Here is an 18,235-nt window from a genome sequence, read left to right on the forward strand (position 1 = left end):
AGCTTTACTGTGGTAAGATGGCGGCCTATGGTGACGTTCTAGACGCCGCCGTAGGGCATCTAGTTAATATATATATCTATGGAGGCACGGCCCCTTCACGGCCTCTGCACCTCCTGCCCGGAGGCTTCCACCAGACCGGACCTCATCTCTCGCGGCATTCCCAGATTAAAACTGCTCAGATGGACATTTTCGCTTTCAGAGAGAACACCCACTGCATCTTGGGGTTCTCCCTCAGCCATGAAGATCTTCCCCTGTTTGGGGTAGAGGCGACGGCGTGCAACACCTTGGCAGCGGGCTCCCTTTGTGTGCGTTCCCGCCATTTCAACTGATCCAGTCTCTTTTTTAGAGCAGATCAGATTGAATTATCACTTCCCGTAGTGACTATTGCAGCTTCCTCCTCTCTGGTCTTCCCCACAAGTCTATCCGTAAACTGCAACTGGTCTCTTACTCTGCTGCCCGTATTATCACCAGAACCCCACCCCCGAACACATCACTCCTACCCTCAAACAGCTACACTGGCTCCCTGTCCAACACCGCATAAACTTTAAGATTCTCTTCCTCCTCCCTGCTCTCCGCTCCCCCTGCCCGGTGGTCCCCGATGGGGCTCAGAGCTTTCAGGCGCTCTGCCCCTCGCCTCTGGAACTCTCTCCCACTATCCATCCATAGTATAGACAGTCTCTCCCCACCTTTAAAACCTCCATCAAAACTCAGCTGTTCCGACTGGCCTATCCCACTTAACTCTGACTACCCGCCAATTTATTGAATATGTTGCATTGTTTATTTTTATAATGTGTTTTGTTTTGCCCTATATCTGTCTGTTTTAAATTGTTTGCTTGTCTTAACTGTAAGGCGACCTTGAGAGTTTTTGAATGGTTTAGACCGATTGAAATTTGAATGTTGAATACATTGGAATAAATGCTAGCATATCTTTGACCTAATTGTTGTTGTAAATTGTAATTCAGATGTTGTTGTGTGTAATAGATGATGGACCACTCAGCGATGATAGGAAAGCTATGTACAGTAAGTTGCATGGAAAACAAGTAACTCAGAAATGGAAATGGGTCTCGACTGGGAGCAACCCGAGGGGCGGAACCAAAACAAACATGATACTGTGGCAACCCGGTAGTCGTTGGTGCGGGTTCCAGGTACAAATGAGTCGAATAGTCGGGGTACAAGCCGTACTCTGCGTTTATTATAAGTAACCCCGGGTTTGCAGGGTCCATATACGATCGACTTAGGGTCTCCGTGAGCCTCTATTTCCTCTATTTTTGAGCCTCTATTTCCTCTATTTCCACCACCTCCGAGGTTAGGTGGTGGACCTTGGATTGGAAAGGACTAAAAAACATCTGTCAAAAAGGTTATGAGGTCCGCTGTTTATGTTTATCAATCAAAAATGAAAAGAAACAAATTGCTATTGTCGAAAATTCTGACAAAAAAGCAGACAACAGTCTCACTGAAGGGCGTTGGGACCTGTTGTGCTAACTGGTGGGAAGACAGACCAAAACATCAGGATTCATTTATAGAAGAGTTACACTCTTTAATCCAAGTGTAAAATAGTCTAGCGAATGGCAGTTTGCGGATGAGGGGGACTATAATAAGTGGGAGTGCATTCTTTAATACATCCATGTTTTTGAGGCGTTGGTGTTGAGGTAGTTTTTAGTTGTTGTAATACAAATGCTAACGTCATAAAAAAATAAAATGACCTTTACCCTTCGGTGCTGCCACTATGGCAGCTGAATCAAATACACTTCCACACCACAGAATGGTAAAAAAAAAATCGGTAGGGGTGTCGTTCTCTCTCCCACGCATTTCTCTTTGTCTGGTGTTTGATCTTTAAACAAATGAGTGTTGTTGAACAGCATCCTGACCCGGACCTTGCCTTGTTTGCACAGACAAGATCCAGTGTTTCCCCCAGCACTGTTTGGTTAAGGCGGCCGCCTTAACAACAACAGGGCCCCGCCTTTACTACCAATGCATAAAAAGGAAAAAAGAAAGAAATCTCTATATATTATTTCGAACTGAAACCCTCACTGAACTGAAACCTGCAGTGCCACGAGACAACCCCCCCCCCCCCCCCCCAATATTGAATGATGAAAGGGGCTACACCATAAAAAAAGATTAAGCGGGTTTGACCTCTGAAGGTCACACGGTCTGAGAGATATTCAATCTTGGAATTGTTTAGACCATTTGAAATTAGAACGTTGAATACGTTTTAATTGTAATAAATGTAAGCATATCTTGGACATAATTGTTGATGTCAATTGTAGTTGGGATGCTGATGGAAAGATAAAATGAATGTGGGACCTTTCAGCGATGACAGGAAAGCTATTGTCCCTATTTTACATTTAAAGAAATCATCTCAGAAATGTCTGTTTTGTTTATCGTCCTCCGATGCAAAAATAAAAGTCATGAGTGGAGTGTGGCGGCATCTTAGTGCACCAGTCATTACAGCTCGAGCCAAACTAGACGCCTTTAGGGTGTAGATGGGGAGAAATGTTAAACCTCCATCTTAACTCCTTATCTGACTATATATATATGATGACTATATGCTCTGTAAGGTGACCTTGGGTGTCTTGAAAGGCGCCTCTAAATTAAATGTATTATTATTATTATTATTATTATTATCTATTGAAACAATGTTGACAACAAAGTGAAAGTAAAGTCAGTGTTGCACAGCAGGTGCACAGTAGACTATTTAGATATGATTAGTAATCAATAACAATACTTTATGGTCCCTTTTCTTCGCCCTTTTCTAGCCTCTTCTACATACTGCACCTCATCACCCTCTCATAATACTAAATTATATAATATAAACTCATCTAAGATCTATTAAGTGATGTTGATTGTCTCTGATGCTAAATGTCCCTTTGTTACATATGGCTTTGTTTCTTTTTCTATCTGCTGTGCTTCAGAATTGTTCATTTGAAGAATATGCATGTTATAGGATTTCATTGGTAACAAACATATCGATCAGCATTGAATACAGATATGTCCATAAAGGGCCAGCGTGGGCTTTGGTTGGTGGTTGTTACTGAGTGACTGCAGGCAACCAGTGGGAGAGGCTAGACAGCAGTTGCAATGCTTTTGTAGTCTTTTAAAATGATGTTGGGTAAATGTCAGCAACCAATAGAAGCACACGATCACTTTAACCGATTAAAAATTTAACCTTTCTCCCATTTCTTTAACTGTGACTGCTTTTGTTAAAATTGCTTCTCGCTTCATGGAAGTTCTCCAGCAAAATGTCATTGATTAAGTGTTGGTAGGGGATAAACGTTTCTGAAGCCAGTCATGAACGATGATGATTCGAGGCAGGACTAAAAACCAGTTTAGCTGCTTTCACACCGCCGCGCGGCAACTGCCCTGATGACTGCCTCGCTGCCGGAGGCTGCTTTCACACCGCCGCGCCCAACGCCGCACAACGCAGGTTGAGATATCTACCATTTGATTCTGACTATTAGTAGTCAGAATAATTCCAGTTTAATTTCCCTCAATTCAACTTATCTACATGTCCCTTTTCAAATATCTTAAATTAAGTTTTGCCCAGGCAAAATGACGTTGTAGATCTTAGTTGCAGATATCAGTCATTCACATAGTGGATATCTGCAATTGAATTGTAGATATCTGTAATGAGACACCCCATAGACATGAATGGAAAAAATGACGTCATTTCTCCTAGGAAGAAAGTTTTGGTGTATGATGTGTCATATACAATTTACAACTTTGCATCGTTCCATAGTTCCCTTTCAAAAATGTATGTTCCTTATATAGCTCCAAACCATTATTATTATTATTATTATTTTAACAGCTCCAAGACATTCTCAAAGGGAAATATTGAATGATGATAGTTGTAAATGAAAGGGGCTACACGCCATAAAAAAAGATTAAAGCTGGTTTGACCTCTGAGGGTCACACGGCCTGAGAGATATTTAATCCTGGAATGGTTTAGAAGGATTGAAATTAAAATGTTGAATACGTTTACATTGTAATAAATGTATGCTTATCTTGGACATAACAGCGATGATAGGAAAGCTATTGTCCCTATTTTACATTTTAACAAAGCATCTCGGAAATGTGAATCAGTATGTTTTGTTTATCGTCCCCCGAAGTAACAATAAAGGTCATGAGTGGAGTGTGGCGGCCAGTGGCGGCGCCAGAGATTTTTTTCTGGTGGTGCTATGGGGGTGCTCGGCGTTTTACTGAGGGTGCTATGAAATTAGGGTGATAGCATATGAGTCTCATTTTTCTCTACTACAACACCTCCCCACCATATCGTCACATATGTTTACACGTTTGCTCTCTAACGGGTCTTTGGGGTACAAAAAAAGCGCCATTCAAATCGATCGTATTATTATTGTCATTAGGCTACTTCTGACGGACGCGCACAAAGCCGCGTTCATCTCCGACGGTTAAAATGGAGATGTTATAGATAACGTAATCCCAAATACTTCACTTACTTCAGTGTGTGGATTAAAGTTTGCGCCAGATGACTACCAGGTCACCACTACCATGAGCGACAAATTAAACTAAACATACCAAGTTCAATACACTTCTAACTAAAGACGGCAGATTAGAATGTCAGACAGAATTAACTTAAACAGGCAAAGAGTCAGAAATGCTTTCAAAAAGAGTATATTATTTTAGGTCACAATCAAAACATGAATGAAACCAAACAGTAGGCACTCAAAACCACAATAATAAGAGATCAAAAAGTGTATGATTTTGTGAACGCTTGATTTAAAATTGACCGATCGCCAGGATTACTGTTACTTAGCCTACTACTCATTGAACAATCACGTTCACGCACGCAACGTGTCTGTGTCGTGCTACGTGAACAATCTGTTTATTTCAATCTGTTATTTTCTTTTGTGATTAAAATATTATTATCACACAATACATTTTATTAAGAACTCAGAATGAAATTAAATAACAATAATAAATAAACCATTATTTTCTTGGGGGTGCTATGGGGGTGCTATGTCCAATCTAGGGGGTGCTCTAGCGCCCCCTAGCCCCCCCCTGGCGCCGCCACTGGTGGCGGCATCTTAGTGAGCCAGTCATTACAGCTCGAGCCAAACTAGAGGCCTTCACTGGGGGGTAGTGGGGAGACTCAGAGAAATGTTAAACCTCCATCTCAACTCCATATCTATTGAACTAATGTTGACAACAAAGTGAAAGTAACGTCAGTGTTGTACAGCAGGTGCACAGTAGACTATTTAGATATGATTGGTAATCAATAACAATACTTTATGGTCTCTTTTCTTCGCCCTTCTGTAGCCTCTTCTACAAACTGCACCTCACCACCCTCTCATAAAACCAAATTATATAATATAAACTCACCTAAGATCTATTTAGTGATGTTTAAATGTCTCTGATGCTCAATGGCCTTTTGTTACGTATGGCTATGTTTCTTTTTCTATCTACTGTACTTCAGGATTGTTCATTTGATGAATATGCCTGATATAGGATTTTATTGATATCATTATTGAATTCATTATCGATCTGCATTGAATACCGATATGTGCAGGTTATTTCAAGCTATGAGCAGGTTAAAATATTACACTTTACCACTTTTAAATGTGTATTTGTCTAAACATAGGCTAAACTGTCGCATGAATAAATATAAATTACAATAGATTATATAGCCATAAGTAATGCAATTATTTTTTTATTAATACAGCCTAGACCTAAATATAAACATTTGACTGATGGATCATACATAAGCCATGGCCTACAGGAGAAGAACATTTAGAAGGTGCAGTGTGTAGGATTTAGTGGTGAGTTTGCAGATTGCAACCAACTGAATTCCCTCTTCTCACCTCTCCAAATAACGCAGCAGAAGCTACGGTGGCCTGTACTGTTCCAAATGGTCTCTGACAGCATTGAGTAGGCAAGTGTCAAGTGTCGGTATTCCTTGATAGATGCTTAGTTTGAGTCTGTAAAGCTACGGGTCATGGCGATTGGACAGGTTTTTCACAGGCTTGGGAAAGCCACAGATACCAGATTTCTTCATTATTTTTGATCAGAGCATTTGATTTATCGATTGCTATCGGTATGAGAATTTCAACAAATATGACGGTGGTTGGGGACCGCTGATTTAGGGCACTTAGCAGACGCTTTTATCCAATGCAACTTATATCAGGTAATACACACATTGACACACCGACGGCGGAGTCAACCTTGCAAGGGTTAAGTGTCACGCTCAGGCACACATCAACACTCAGCTAGGAGGAGCTGGGGATTGAACTAGCAACCTTTCGGTTACAAGACAACTGCTCTACCTCCTGAGCTTAGCCGACCCACATTCAACAATAATTTATATGCTTCATCATTTCAAACTAAAGTTCCCACTGTGTTACTAACAATATTTACACTTTGAATGCAACAAACAAGCCTGTGTCCAATATAACGTACATTCGGTGGTCTTCTTGGCCTCCCATTTCATTTCCTGTGCAACCATAATTATAGTAACCAACATGGGTCAATGTCGTCTTGTGAAGTAGCACCATTGTTACGGAAGACCTGTTACGATGTATGTCAGACAGACCGAAAACGCAGGAAAGGAGGCATGAAGGAATTGGTTGAGTAATTTCTAACTGCTATTGAAATGTGAAATATTGACTCTATCATAATGTGTTATATCTAGAACAAACCAAATATCACCATTTGCTAAATATAACCAGGAAGTGTAATAAAACAAGTGAGTGTTGACGTTTTTTACGTCCATTGGTTTTTGCTGAAATTGGTGAGTCTCCCCAAACTTCGACTCCTACTTCTTCAGACTCTTCCATGATCTTGGGGCTCCACGGCGGTGGTGGCTTTCTCCTCCTCCAACTGCTTCACCTAATGGGGAATGTCAAGGTGTTTTATGTTCTAACAACTAACAAGATGTGTTGAGGTTATTTGTATAAAACTCCATCAAGGTTGCGGTTTCAAAGGGCTTCAAAGACCTTCCTGCAATCATTCTTCACCAAAAATGTATACACAAGACACATTTCATTGCAACAAAATTATTCCCTCAACTCCCACACACACAGACACACACACACACACACACTTGGACTTTCGTTTTTGCTATCGTGTCGAGCGGTCGACCTCGCTGTGGCCCCACCCTGCCTAGCGCCGGCTTCTCTAACGCTGTAAGCCTAGCGCCGGCTTCTCTAACGCTGTTAGCCTAGCGCCGGCTTCTCTACCGCTGTTAGCCTAGCGCCGGCTTCTCTACCGCTGTTAGCCTAGCGCCGGCTTCTCTACCGCTGTTAGCCTAGCGCCGGCTTCCCTACCGCTGTTAGCCTAGCGCCGGCTTCTCTACCGCTGTTAGCCTAGCGCCGGCTTCTCTACCGCTGTTAGCCTAGCGCCGGCTTCTCCACCGCTCTTGGCCTAGCGCCGACTTCTCTACCGCTGTTAGCCTAGCGCCGGCTTCTCTACCGCTGTTAGCCTAGCGCCAACTTCTCTACCGCTGTTAGCCTCTCTACTATCACTTTCACATTCAGGAAGACTGCTGTTGCTCTGAGCTACCGCTGCCACACACAACAACCTCACCTACCGAGAGGGCTGTTTAGGTGGCTAGGCTAACTACCGTCCTAGCTGCCCTTCCGGTAGTGCTCTCCACACCGAGCATGCCTTCTGACTTCTCCAAAGACGAGCTTCTCATCGGGAAAATCAAAGCCCTCGCAACTAACACGGAGACCAAAATTCTCCTTGACGCCTACCAACCAACAAAGTCCCTGGAGCACAATGTGGACTTCCTTGGTGGTTCTAGCTCATTCCTGCTTAAACACCTATTGTCTGCCGTCAAGCTGCTCCAATCCATGGACAATGTACCCGGCGCTGGCAACACGGATATCTGCGATCAAAAGCTCCAGCCGCACAACCAAGATGGCTGCTGCTATGGCCATAGTGCGATTCATCAAGGACGCACGTGACATCCCATGCAACAAGTGCAAAGAAGACTACTGTCCCTACAGCGCTGCTAACTCTTCCTCCAGCGAGGTAACATGCTACATGTGCCGCAGACTTGGTCATCAAGAATGCTACAAAGACGCCCAGCTGGATGAAGAAGCTGGTGTAGTTTATGCAGCGAGTGCCTCTCGGGTAAGAATCCTCCGCCTCCAGACCACCAGGAACCAGCGAGAGAAACCAGCCCGGAATCAATCCCAGAGGACACCACCCCGGATGCCATGCGGGAGGAAACCGCACCGGAAGCCAAACCGGTGGAAACCAAGCCGGAAACCAAGCCGGAGGGAATCAACCCCCCAGCTCAAAAACATCAGCATTCTGCCCGCATCTCTGAAAATATTACCAAAGAGAAGAAGCCCCACAAAGACAGTGAATACAACCGGTCCAAGACGGTTTGTCCGAGTCTTATCAAGCAAGAGTGCCCTCACGGTATCACAGGTCTCACCGGTGGCGCATGCGAGCACTACCACCCCACCTGGTGTAAAAGATACATGAGAAATGGCCCCGATGGCAGCAGGGGTTGTAAGAGTGGAGATAACTGCCGTTTCTTCCACCCGACACTTTGTCAGAATGGCCTCGTTACAATGATGTGCTTCAACAAGAACTGTAAGCTCATCCACATCCGCTGTGTAAAGCGCCTTCAAGATGTGAAAGCACCCAAAAAGACCCAGCTCACTGACAAAAATACAAATCCTCCTAAAAAGAAGGCTACATCATCACCTGCTCGACAATCCAAGCGTAGCAGTAACGAAACCTTGCCTCCAAACAGGACGCCAGCTATCAACAACCCCCCGTCCTCGAAACCAATGAACAATGAGGATTTTCTGAAGCACCTTGCTCAGATGAAAGCAGACTTGACCAAGGAGGTGACAAAAGATCTGTCTGCGCTGATCCAATCTTCCCTTCAATCGATGATGGTCCAGCAACAGCTGCGAGTCGAACCCATCCGACAGATGTATCCCCCTCCTCCAGTGCAGTTCTACCCTCTACCCGAGGTCCATCATCCCACCCACAGCCTACCGACCCAATCGTTCACAGGCTATCCTCTACAGATTCCACCGCAGTTCCTGCAATATCAAGCTCCCAAGGGAATGTAGGAGGAGCTCTCCCTCTTCCCATAACATCCAGTTTCCTTCTGAATGTTCAGGGAATGAACCCGGGGATCAAAAACCAGCGATGGAAGATCAAATCTATCCAAGAGGAAATAAATTCCAGCCCACTGCACACTCCCTTCTTCATCCTCACGGAGAACCATCTGAGAACCCATCACCTCGAAGCCGAGACCTGTATCCCCGGATACATTGCCCTGCGGGCAGACCGTGACAAGCGTGCCCAAGGTGGAGTAGCCATTTACCTTCACCAGGCGATCCCCGCAGACACGGTTAAAGTGTTCTCCAACTCTTTCTGTGAAGTTGCGCTAGTCTATAATGCAGACAGCAACTTCATCCTTGCCGGAGTATATCGCCCACCATCGGCACCCTTCGATAAGTTTGACGAATGTCTGTGCATCATTCAAGAATTTATCGACAGCATAGTAGGTACGCCCGAGCTACATATCACCGGTGACTTTAACCTACCGTTCATCTACAAGATCTACAAAGCCCGGGACCAACATTACATCTTCTGACAGGAGCTCGGAGCTATCTTTCCTGGAGTTCATGTCATCAAACTTTCTGGAGTAGATAGTTAATGAACCTACCCGGAATGACCTGAATATCCTCGACCTTATCCTCTCCAACAACACAGATCTGATCCACAGTGAATCGGTCTCCAAGACAGAGAAATCGGATCACGATATCGTGTGCTGCACGCTTCTTCATCCTCAGTTCCTGCTGAATCAAGTGGCAAAACCCCAGTTCACCCCTTCATCAGAACTCGATGACATAAACTTCAACTCTGCTGACTGGGAAGCAATCAACAGGGATCTATTATCTGCGGATTGGTCTACAGTAATCAACCCATCGACACATCAAGAAGTTGCTTGGGACCTGTTTGAAAGCATCATCGTGGATGTGTGTAAGAAGCACGCCCCCTCACACAGCCACAATCGCCAAGTCTCTGTATCATCAAAGATCCCTAAATCAAGAAGAGCTCTACTCCGGAAAAAGAAGCGACTCAACACCAGGATTAACTGCATCAAGTACAAGTCCCAGGGCCCCTCTCCTCCTCGCAACAGTACAAACTCCGCAAGCTCAATGACGAGCGGGCTGCCATTGAGCTGCTTATGAAAAAAGACATCAAGCAGCAGCGCCACAAAGACGAGCTCATTGCACTGAGTAAGATCAAGACAAACCCTAAAGCTTTCTACTCTTTTGCAAAAAAGTTCAAAACTCCAGTCTCGTCGGTTTGACCTCTACTGGATAGCGACAACCAGCTCCAGTCTGACCCTGTCAGGATGGGCAGCATCCTACAAGAGCAATACGCCAGGGCATTCAGCAACCCCAACAAAGCTAACCTTGCTGAGGTACGTGTATCGAAGCTTGTTGCACAGTCACAGTCAATAACAGATCTTGTTTTCGACGAACAAGACGTCCTGGGTGCAATCAAAGCAATAGACCGATACTCGGCTGTTGGTCCGGATAAGTTCCCTGCCATCATCCTCAAGGAATGTGGACTAGTCCTTGCGCCAGTGGTCACACAGCTCTGGAGAGCATCCCTGGACTCCGGCGACATAGCCGCTAAATTCAAGAGCCAGAGTGTAATCCCACTATTCAAGAAGGGAAAAAGATCGATTGCTGCCAATTACCGACCGGTCTCTCTGACTTCTCATCTTATCAAGATGTTCGAGCGAGTCTTCCGAGCTAAACTGGATGACTACATCGAGGCCCAAAATATCATCAATGACGACCAGCATGGCTTCCGGACTGGAAGAAGCTGCTTGACTCAATTGCTCCACCACGTGGAAGACATATTGAATGATCTGAATGCCGACAAGAATGCGGACACCCTATATCTGGATTTCAGCAAAGCCTTCGACAAGGTCGATCATGCTGTCTTGCTGAAGAAACTCAACCTTTATGGAATCCAGGGTGAAGTGCATCGTTGGCTCTCAAACTTTCTCAGCGGTAGAACTCAGCATGTGGTGATTGATGGTGTGAGATCTAACGTCATCAGAGTTCTGAGTGGTGTCCCGCAGGGCACAGTGCTGGGCCCACTCCTCTTTATCTTGTATATAAACGATCTGTTCTCTGTCATTAAGCACAGCAAAATAAAGGTATTCGCTGATGACTCAAAGCTCCACGAGAGCATCGGCTCCCCTACAGACTGCAAGCTGCTCCAGGAGGATTTGCACGCAGTTGTACGATGGGCAACTAACAACAACATGGAGCTAAATGAGTCCAAGTTCCAGCTCCTACAGCACGGGAAGAATCAAGAACTACAGAAGCCGTACAAGCTATCAACAGGACTGGTAATCAACTCAGACGATGTCGTCAAAGATCTCGGAGTCTTCATTGACAAAGATCTCCGTTGGCGGAAACACATCACCAAAAAAACAGCCGAAGCTGCACGAAAAGCCGGCTGGGTTCTGAGGACGTTCTCAATCAGGGACAAAAGCACGATGCTACTGCTCTTCAAGACCTATGTTCGCTCCATCGTAGAGTACTGCTGTGCTCTCTGGTCACCACATCTGCATTGCGACGTTATCGTGATTGAGTCGATCCAGCGCTCTTTCACTGCAAAGATATCAGGTTGCTCGAATCTCAGCTACTGGGACCGCCTCAAGCGTCTTAACCTCTACTCGCTACAACGCCGCCGTGAAAGATACATGGTCATCCTTGTCTGGAAAATCTTCCACGGTGCCATCCCCAACAGCGTCAACCTGGTGTTCCAACACTCGGAGAGGCAAGGAGTAACCTGTGTACGGCCGCTTGGAAGCTCCAAGTATAGCAGCATCAACACAATGAGATTCCACTCGTTCTCATCAACAGCCTCTGCTCTGTATAACGCTGTACCCAAAAATGTTAAGTCAATCCCAACCCTGATCCAGTTCAAGGCAGAACTTGACCGCTTCCTTCAAACCATCCCTGACACTCCCCCTACTCCTGGATACACTGGGGCAAACAGAAATCCTCTGGTGGAGTGGGCTAGCAGCAAAAGTCAACTATAGCTGCTACCAACGGGAAAATGGCGGTGGAGACACCTGATGTCTTGGCCTAGGTGTTCTAACCTGAAACAAACCCTAGGTAGGTACACAAGGTACACAAGGAAACTGAGAACAAAACTGGGCACTGAAAAGCTTAAGAAAAGGTAAAACACCTGCAACCTACTAAATAAAACCAGCAAACCTTTAAGTGCAGTTTCTCCATCTCCTTGCTGCTTTGGTCCAAACTACACGTCAAGTCTTCTTTTTCTCTGCTCAGCTTCTCTGCCTTCTCTCTGGCTGTCTGACAGTCTGCACACTGCTTCTTCAACTCTAGTTGTGCGTGGAGCTCCTTGACCTTCTCTTTGAAGGAGTCCCTCTCGTTGGACACAGACTGCAGGAGCTCCATGAACTGGTCTTGCTCTTCCTGGGCCTGGATGATGCTAATCGTTCCCTCCTCCATCACTTTAGCTCCATCATTAGCCGCTGTGCTGCTGTTCATCTCCTCCTCATCCTTCACTCGTGGTCCTTGCATCTGGGTGCTTTTGTCCCTCATCTCCTCCTCATCCTCCTCATCCTCATCCCATATCTGGATGCTTTTGTCCCTCATCTCCTCCTCCTCATCCTTCACTCGTGGTCCTTGCATCTGGGTGCTTTTGTCCCTCATCTCCTCCTCCTCCTCATCCCATATCTGGATGCTTTTGTCCCTCATCTCCTCCTCCTCATCCCATATCTGGATGCTTTTGTCCCTCATCTCCACCTCCTCCTCATCCCATATCTGGATGCTTTTGTCCCTCATCTCCTCCGCATCCCTCATCTGGGTACAGTAGTTTATTGTAGGTACATCCACGAAGGCCACGTAAGCGGAATCCATCGGGTCACTCTCCAACCTCACTTCGACCGGGTGGAGGGTGGGCTCCGTCGGTGCAGGAGTACTGCTGCCCTCCAATGGGTCGTCGTCAATGTTTAAGTCCTTGCAAGGGACAGGGGTTGGTGGGGTCGTAGAGCTGCTCAGACTCATATCTGTGACTAACTTTCTCTTGAGACCATCCAGTTTCTGTCTTTTGGATTCGTTTTGTGGAGTCGTAGGCTGCAGCCTCTTCCGTCTGGAGTTCAACAAACAAAAATTAAGATTTTCCAAGACAATAAAGGGAAAAACATGTGGGGGTTAAAGGCACTCATACCTTGAGGGGGTTTTTGACAGCGAGATTACATCTGTTATTACCGGCTGACTGCTGCGAGTGGACACACCAGATGCTAGAGAAAAAATGATAAGAAATATAGGGTAGGTAAAAATAAAGTATGTACCACCCAGATAATACAAAAACACATTTTACCTGAAGCGCCCTTTCCTGGTGTCTGTGGTGTGTTCGGGGTGGAGGTCTTGTTGTCATGATCAAAAGTTAGTTTTAGTACTATCGTAGGAATATTATTTACATGTGATATAATTCAATATGTAATTCACTACACCACGCACCGTTTTTCTCCTGCGGGACTCGGCTTTGAGAAGAAGCTCCTGTTGCCTTTTCTCTTCCTGAAACTAGTGGACACATGATGAAAAAGACTTGATGAATAGAGTACATTTCTCAACCAACTTTTTTCAATCTACCTTCTTTTATGTGATAAACATTCATCATTATTATGATAACTAGAGATTCTGCGCACGCGTTACGCTCGCTCAACCTTTAGTTGTAATTAAACCCATAGCTATAATGTGGAAACCCTGGTCGGTAATCTAACAAATTTCTGAGCGCATAATATGATAATATTTTGCCTATAATATTACAACGCATAACATGTTGGTTCACCTATTACGTAATGAAGCCAGTTTAATCAATTTCTCTCTACGTTATGAAGTACGCATAATGTTTTAAGGACACATGTCCTCCGCATTTTAGCCGCATTTGTATATCAGGAGATTCAACCCTGAGGGTGATTCTGATGAAGTTGATGTTGTCTGTGTTTAACTGAGAAAAACAGGGAGCATAATCTTCAGCTAACTGTTAATAATAATAATAATAATAATAATAATAATAATAATTAAAAAATCTATATACGCGTTCAGCTGTGAACTCATGTATTGTAATTTATTGTATGATGTGTACTTTTAGGGTTATGATGAGACCTATCTTTTAGCGTTCACAACGAATGACTCTGAAAAGCAGTGCCAATATTTAAATATGTTTTAACCATTAAGCAAACAAAAGGCAACAGGCTGATTATCAATCAGGTGGCCACTAGGGATGGGCAAAACGATTATTCTCCGGGAATCAGTTCTTTCAGTTCCGTTCACTGCACAATTTGTTTGTTTTATTTGTTTGTTTGATTCGTTCGTTAAGTCAGTTAGATTACGTCATTTGACAGAGAATCTCACAGGTGTCTGGACCCCCCCCCCCCCCCGGGTCCATACCGTCCATACGCCAGCCGTAATTGAGCTGCGCTTAGCAGCACCAAATCGAACCGCACTGCGCAGTGGAAACGAGGGGGAATAATGTAGAAACGAAAAAAAAGTTTTCAGTCGTGGTGTGCTCGAAAAATAAAAAAATCTGTAGCAATGGCCTATACGACGCAGTTCGACCATTTCCATGGTAGGTAAAAGTCAACACTTTATTAAAGCATGCAATTGTGTTGTAGAACAAAATTCAAAGAAAACGTTGCTTGCATGATATTGAAGCCAACAGCGATCGTTACTTAACTTGTGTGGCGGTGCCTTGTCATTTGTTTACCGATGTGCCATGGCAACGCGATTGCGACCTGCTGTAGTACTCTCATTGAGTGAATCTTTGAGAACGTTTTAGATTCAATCAATATAAGGTCACGGGGAGACAGAGCTCTGTTCGTTTGTATGTTTTATTTACGTGACCAAATGTTTTCACTATACCTAACTATAGTGAAATAAAGCACGGGCTTGTGAGGGGGAAAGAGAGAAGGGGGGCTGTGAGGGCAAGATTGCGGCTTGTACATTGACGTGAGAGTTTTTTTGTGACGGGTGACGCCACTGAGGCTATAGCAGGCTAACAATGCTCTTATCACCCTACGAGTACCCCTTGGCCCCGTTTCCCGAAAGCATCGTTAGCCTAAGTGGATCGTGAAATGCGTCATACGAGCATCGTGCAGTTATCACGAGGACTTCCGGGGTAGGTCGTAGGATGCTTATGCCGCGTTTCCACTGCAGGGTGCGGAACGGATCGGATCGCAAAGGTGCGGTAGGGAGGGGGCGGTATAGCCCAGCTCAGTTCCGAGGTCGCGTTTCCACTGCCGACAGTACCCTTGGTGGTAGGCCGGATGTCGATTCGCCGCGGCAGCTACGTAAACATCGTAAGCAACGTCTTCCTCCCCAAGAATGCAGACGAACGTCTCCACCTCCTTGTTCGCCCAAGCAAGCGTTTTACGCGACATATTATTTGTAAAGAATAATACCTCGAGGCAACTGTTTGTTTGTTTTTATCCCCGCGTCGACAGATGAATGATTGGTCGACAGAATCATCACAAGTGATGATTCTGTCGACCAATCAACGGAGGGGGTGTGTAGCTAGAATTTCCCGGGACCCTTTCAGGCGTCTCGTCTCGTTTTCAGTACCCCAACGGAGGAGTCCTGAAAACGAGGCCAAAAGGGGAAGGCTAAGTCCGGGTCACGCCCACTTTTGGCGGTGGAAACGCGACCCGATCCGCACCTTTGCGATCCGATCCGTTCCGCAACCTGCAGTGGAAACGCGCCTAATATGTCCATGATCGGGTCAGCAATAGCCGTGGGTCAATGCTAGCCTCTGCGTTTGAATGATAATGAATGGATGGAACGTTGCATTTTTAATGTCTACAAATATTCTAGACAAGAGAGTGCGTGCCAATCAATGAAACCTTATGCGGAATCAGATAATGTTGGCTCTCTTTGCTGCGCAAAGTAAATCAGAAATCAGCACATTAAGATAAATGTAGTTGTCACACAAGCTATTTTTTGCTTTTGTAATATGGAATTATTTCAAGGGGGAAAATGCCGTGAAAAAAATGTACGCACAGTGCATTCAGGATTAGGACTGATATATATGTCGGCATAGGCCTAATCAATTGGGTTTTAATATCTTTAGCATTCATAACATATTATTGCAGTCTATTCTTTTCATAGGCTACTCTACTGTTGGCCTTAATGGGGAGATATTTTAACCCTTTTTAACCCCATTTTCCTGTGACATTCCTGCTTCTCCCCCTCCTACGGAGCCCATTTCAGCACCGTGTCTGAAGACAGTTACAATCCTACGAACGTCGTTAGCGCAGTGCACGCGTGTTCATGTAAAGAGGAGTTTCGGGAAACGCTCCAAAGAAATGTACCTTTTTGAATTCTTTAATTTCTTCTTGTTTCTTTTTTTCCTCCTTCTCACTGTAAACATAAACAATACAATTGTCAGAAACGCCAAGGTCAGTAAATGTTCAGTTTTCAGTATGTGACTAAAATACCACATACAGGTGACATAACAATAACCTTCGATGTTTACTGACAAAAAACACAAAGGTTGAGTTTGTTTACCAGCTAAGTGAAGTAGTAATGCTAAAGATGGAGCTTACTGTATCTTATAGGTCTTAGGGTTTGTTTGCTGCTCTGAATCAGAGTCCTCTGGCTCTTCCATTGTCTCACAGCGCCTGAATGACGGGAGATATGAATGTACAACTATATACATTTTATACTGATGATTGTGTCCCCTCCAGCAAATTGTTGATTCCCAAATTAAATGAAAAGTGCAACAGTTGACTTGCATTTATTGTGGTTGTGGATGCATATGGACTCATTAGTAGATGTCCCATCTATGCTCATCTAGTATTTCAGTAGATGCTTTTATCCAGAGCGACTTACAGTTAATTAGTTTAGATTGGCATTAAGGCATCTTGATGCCCAAAGACCTCTTGGTCAAATCAGTCTACATGCAATGTGTCGACATTGGGGATCAAACCCAGAACCTTGCAGCTCTCTGACCTGAACTGAGGGTCGGGGTTCATGTAGCAGAACCACTCTTCAGGAAGTTTATCGTTGTTAATTCCATCCGGCATCCTCCGCCACTGCTGACACTGATCACACTGGGCCCAGTTCTGATCCGGGCATTTTCTGTACAAGACAGGAACACAGAACCCCTTCAATTATCAGCATGGTGTCAATATTTGGCCTGTTAAGCCCTTTGGGACTGTAATGGTGATTAAGGGTTAGGGTTAGGGTTAGGGCTATACAAATAAAATTGAATTGGATGTCCTCATGAGAGCGTCCAGTGACAGTAGACAACAAAACCCTGTGATTGTGGCCTTACTCTTCTTCCTCAATGGGTACGTTATTTCTGAGGTTGCGGTACTTTCTCTTGTACGCAATTTCTTTGCAGTATTCTTCCAACTTCTCCTTCACATTTCTGATAGTGTTCCTGTAAAACAAACAAAGAAAATGTCAGACTTGTTGATAAGAGGGACAGTGTAGTGGTTAGGGTTGATTAGAGGTTCTGGGCTTAAACCCCAATATCAACAGTCTACTTTGATCTTCAACCAGGGGTTGTACTGCAGTGGGTCCCAGAAATGATTTCACCTTTCAAGCATTCTTTTTTTGGTTTGAGTTCTCCTCTCTCATCAATCTGAAGTCGTGGTTCAATCTAGACTCCAGAGAGTCAAAGCCAACACGGGTCTTATTATGCAAACCCGTACCCGCAAATTTTATTCCGCACCTGACCAGTCCCGCTACAAATAGATACCAAAACCCGACCCGCACCCAAAGGAAAATTAGACACATTAGATGGAACAACGCGGAATTACACAAGTGTTTGGCGTGGTGCTTTAGATTGCTAAAAAATTTCTTTAATTCATAATATCATCCGGAGGCACACACAGCTTTTGGCCGTGATATTATATATTATATTTATCACACGGCTCTTCTCAATTCTGTGGAACGCTCCGTTCACTTGCATGGGCCTTCATAACTTCCGGCAGTGATTTTCTTTTTTATAATTCACCGTTGCTAAGCATATAATGACCACTGTCAAGGAAAGTGAATTTTTTGCATTCTTTCGTATCACTCCACAAGTACTCCGGTAACTTTTCAACCCCAACGCGACGTCAACGTCTTTGGCAGACTATTTCTCTGCTGGTCAACACTACGAATGCTGGTAACAAATTAATTTTAAAAAGACACACGTGTTAAGTAATTTTTTCGTTTTGGCAAGTAGCCGTGTAATA

At 44.5% G+C, this 18,235-nt stretch overlaps 1 protein-coding gene across 1 annotated transcript in view; it reads right to left on the reverse strand.

Moving 5' to 3' along the window:
- Positions 1 to 4,089: 4,089 nt before the first annotated feature.
- Positions 4,090 to 18,235, reverse strand: part of LOC130373124 (MORC family CW-type zinc finger protein 3-like) — a 29,153-nt gene continuing 15,007 nt past the window's right edge. The window contains exons 10-18 of the mRNA XM_056579400.1: positions 17,326 to 17,433; positions 17,001 to 17,129; positions 16,595 to 16,669; positions 16,361 to 16,409; positions 13,512 to 13,574; positions 13,372 to 13,417; positions 13,219 to 13,291; positions 12,240 to 13,131; positions 4,090 to 6,840 (exon numbers count right to left, since the gene is read on the reverse strand). Of these exons, the coding sequence (XP_056435375.1) occupies positions 6,775 to 6,840; positions 12,240 to 13,131; positions 13,219 to 13,291; positions 13,372 to 13,417; positions 13,512 to 13,574; positions 16,361 to 16,409; positions 16,595 to 16,669; positions 17,001 to 17,129; positions 17,326 to 17,433 (1,501 nt within the window). The 3' untranslated portion in view covers positions 4,090 to 6,774. The remainder of the gene's footprint in view (positions 6,841 to 12,239; positions 13,132 to 13,218; positions 13,292 to 13,371; positions 13,418 to 13,511; positions 13,575 to 16,360; positions 16,410 to 16,594; positions 16,670 to 17,000; positions 17,130 to 17,325; positions 17,434 to 18,235) is intronic.

The sequence above is a fragment of the Gadus chalcogrammus genome, chromosome 20, assembly GCF_026213295.1.
Source record: "Gadus chalcogrammus isolate NIFS_2021 chromosome 20, NIFS_Gcha_1.0, whole genome shotgun sequence".
NCBI lineage: Eukaryota > Metazoa > Chordata > Actinopteri > Gadiformes > Gadidae > Gadus > Gadus chalcogrammus.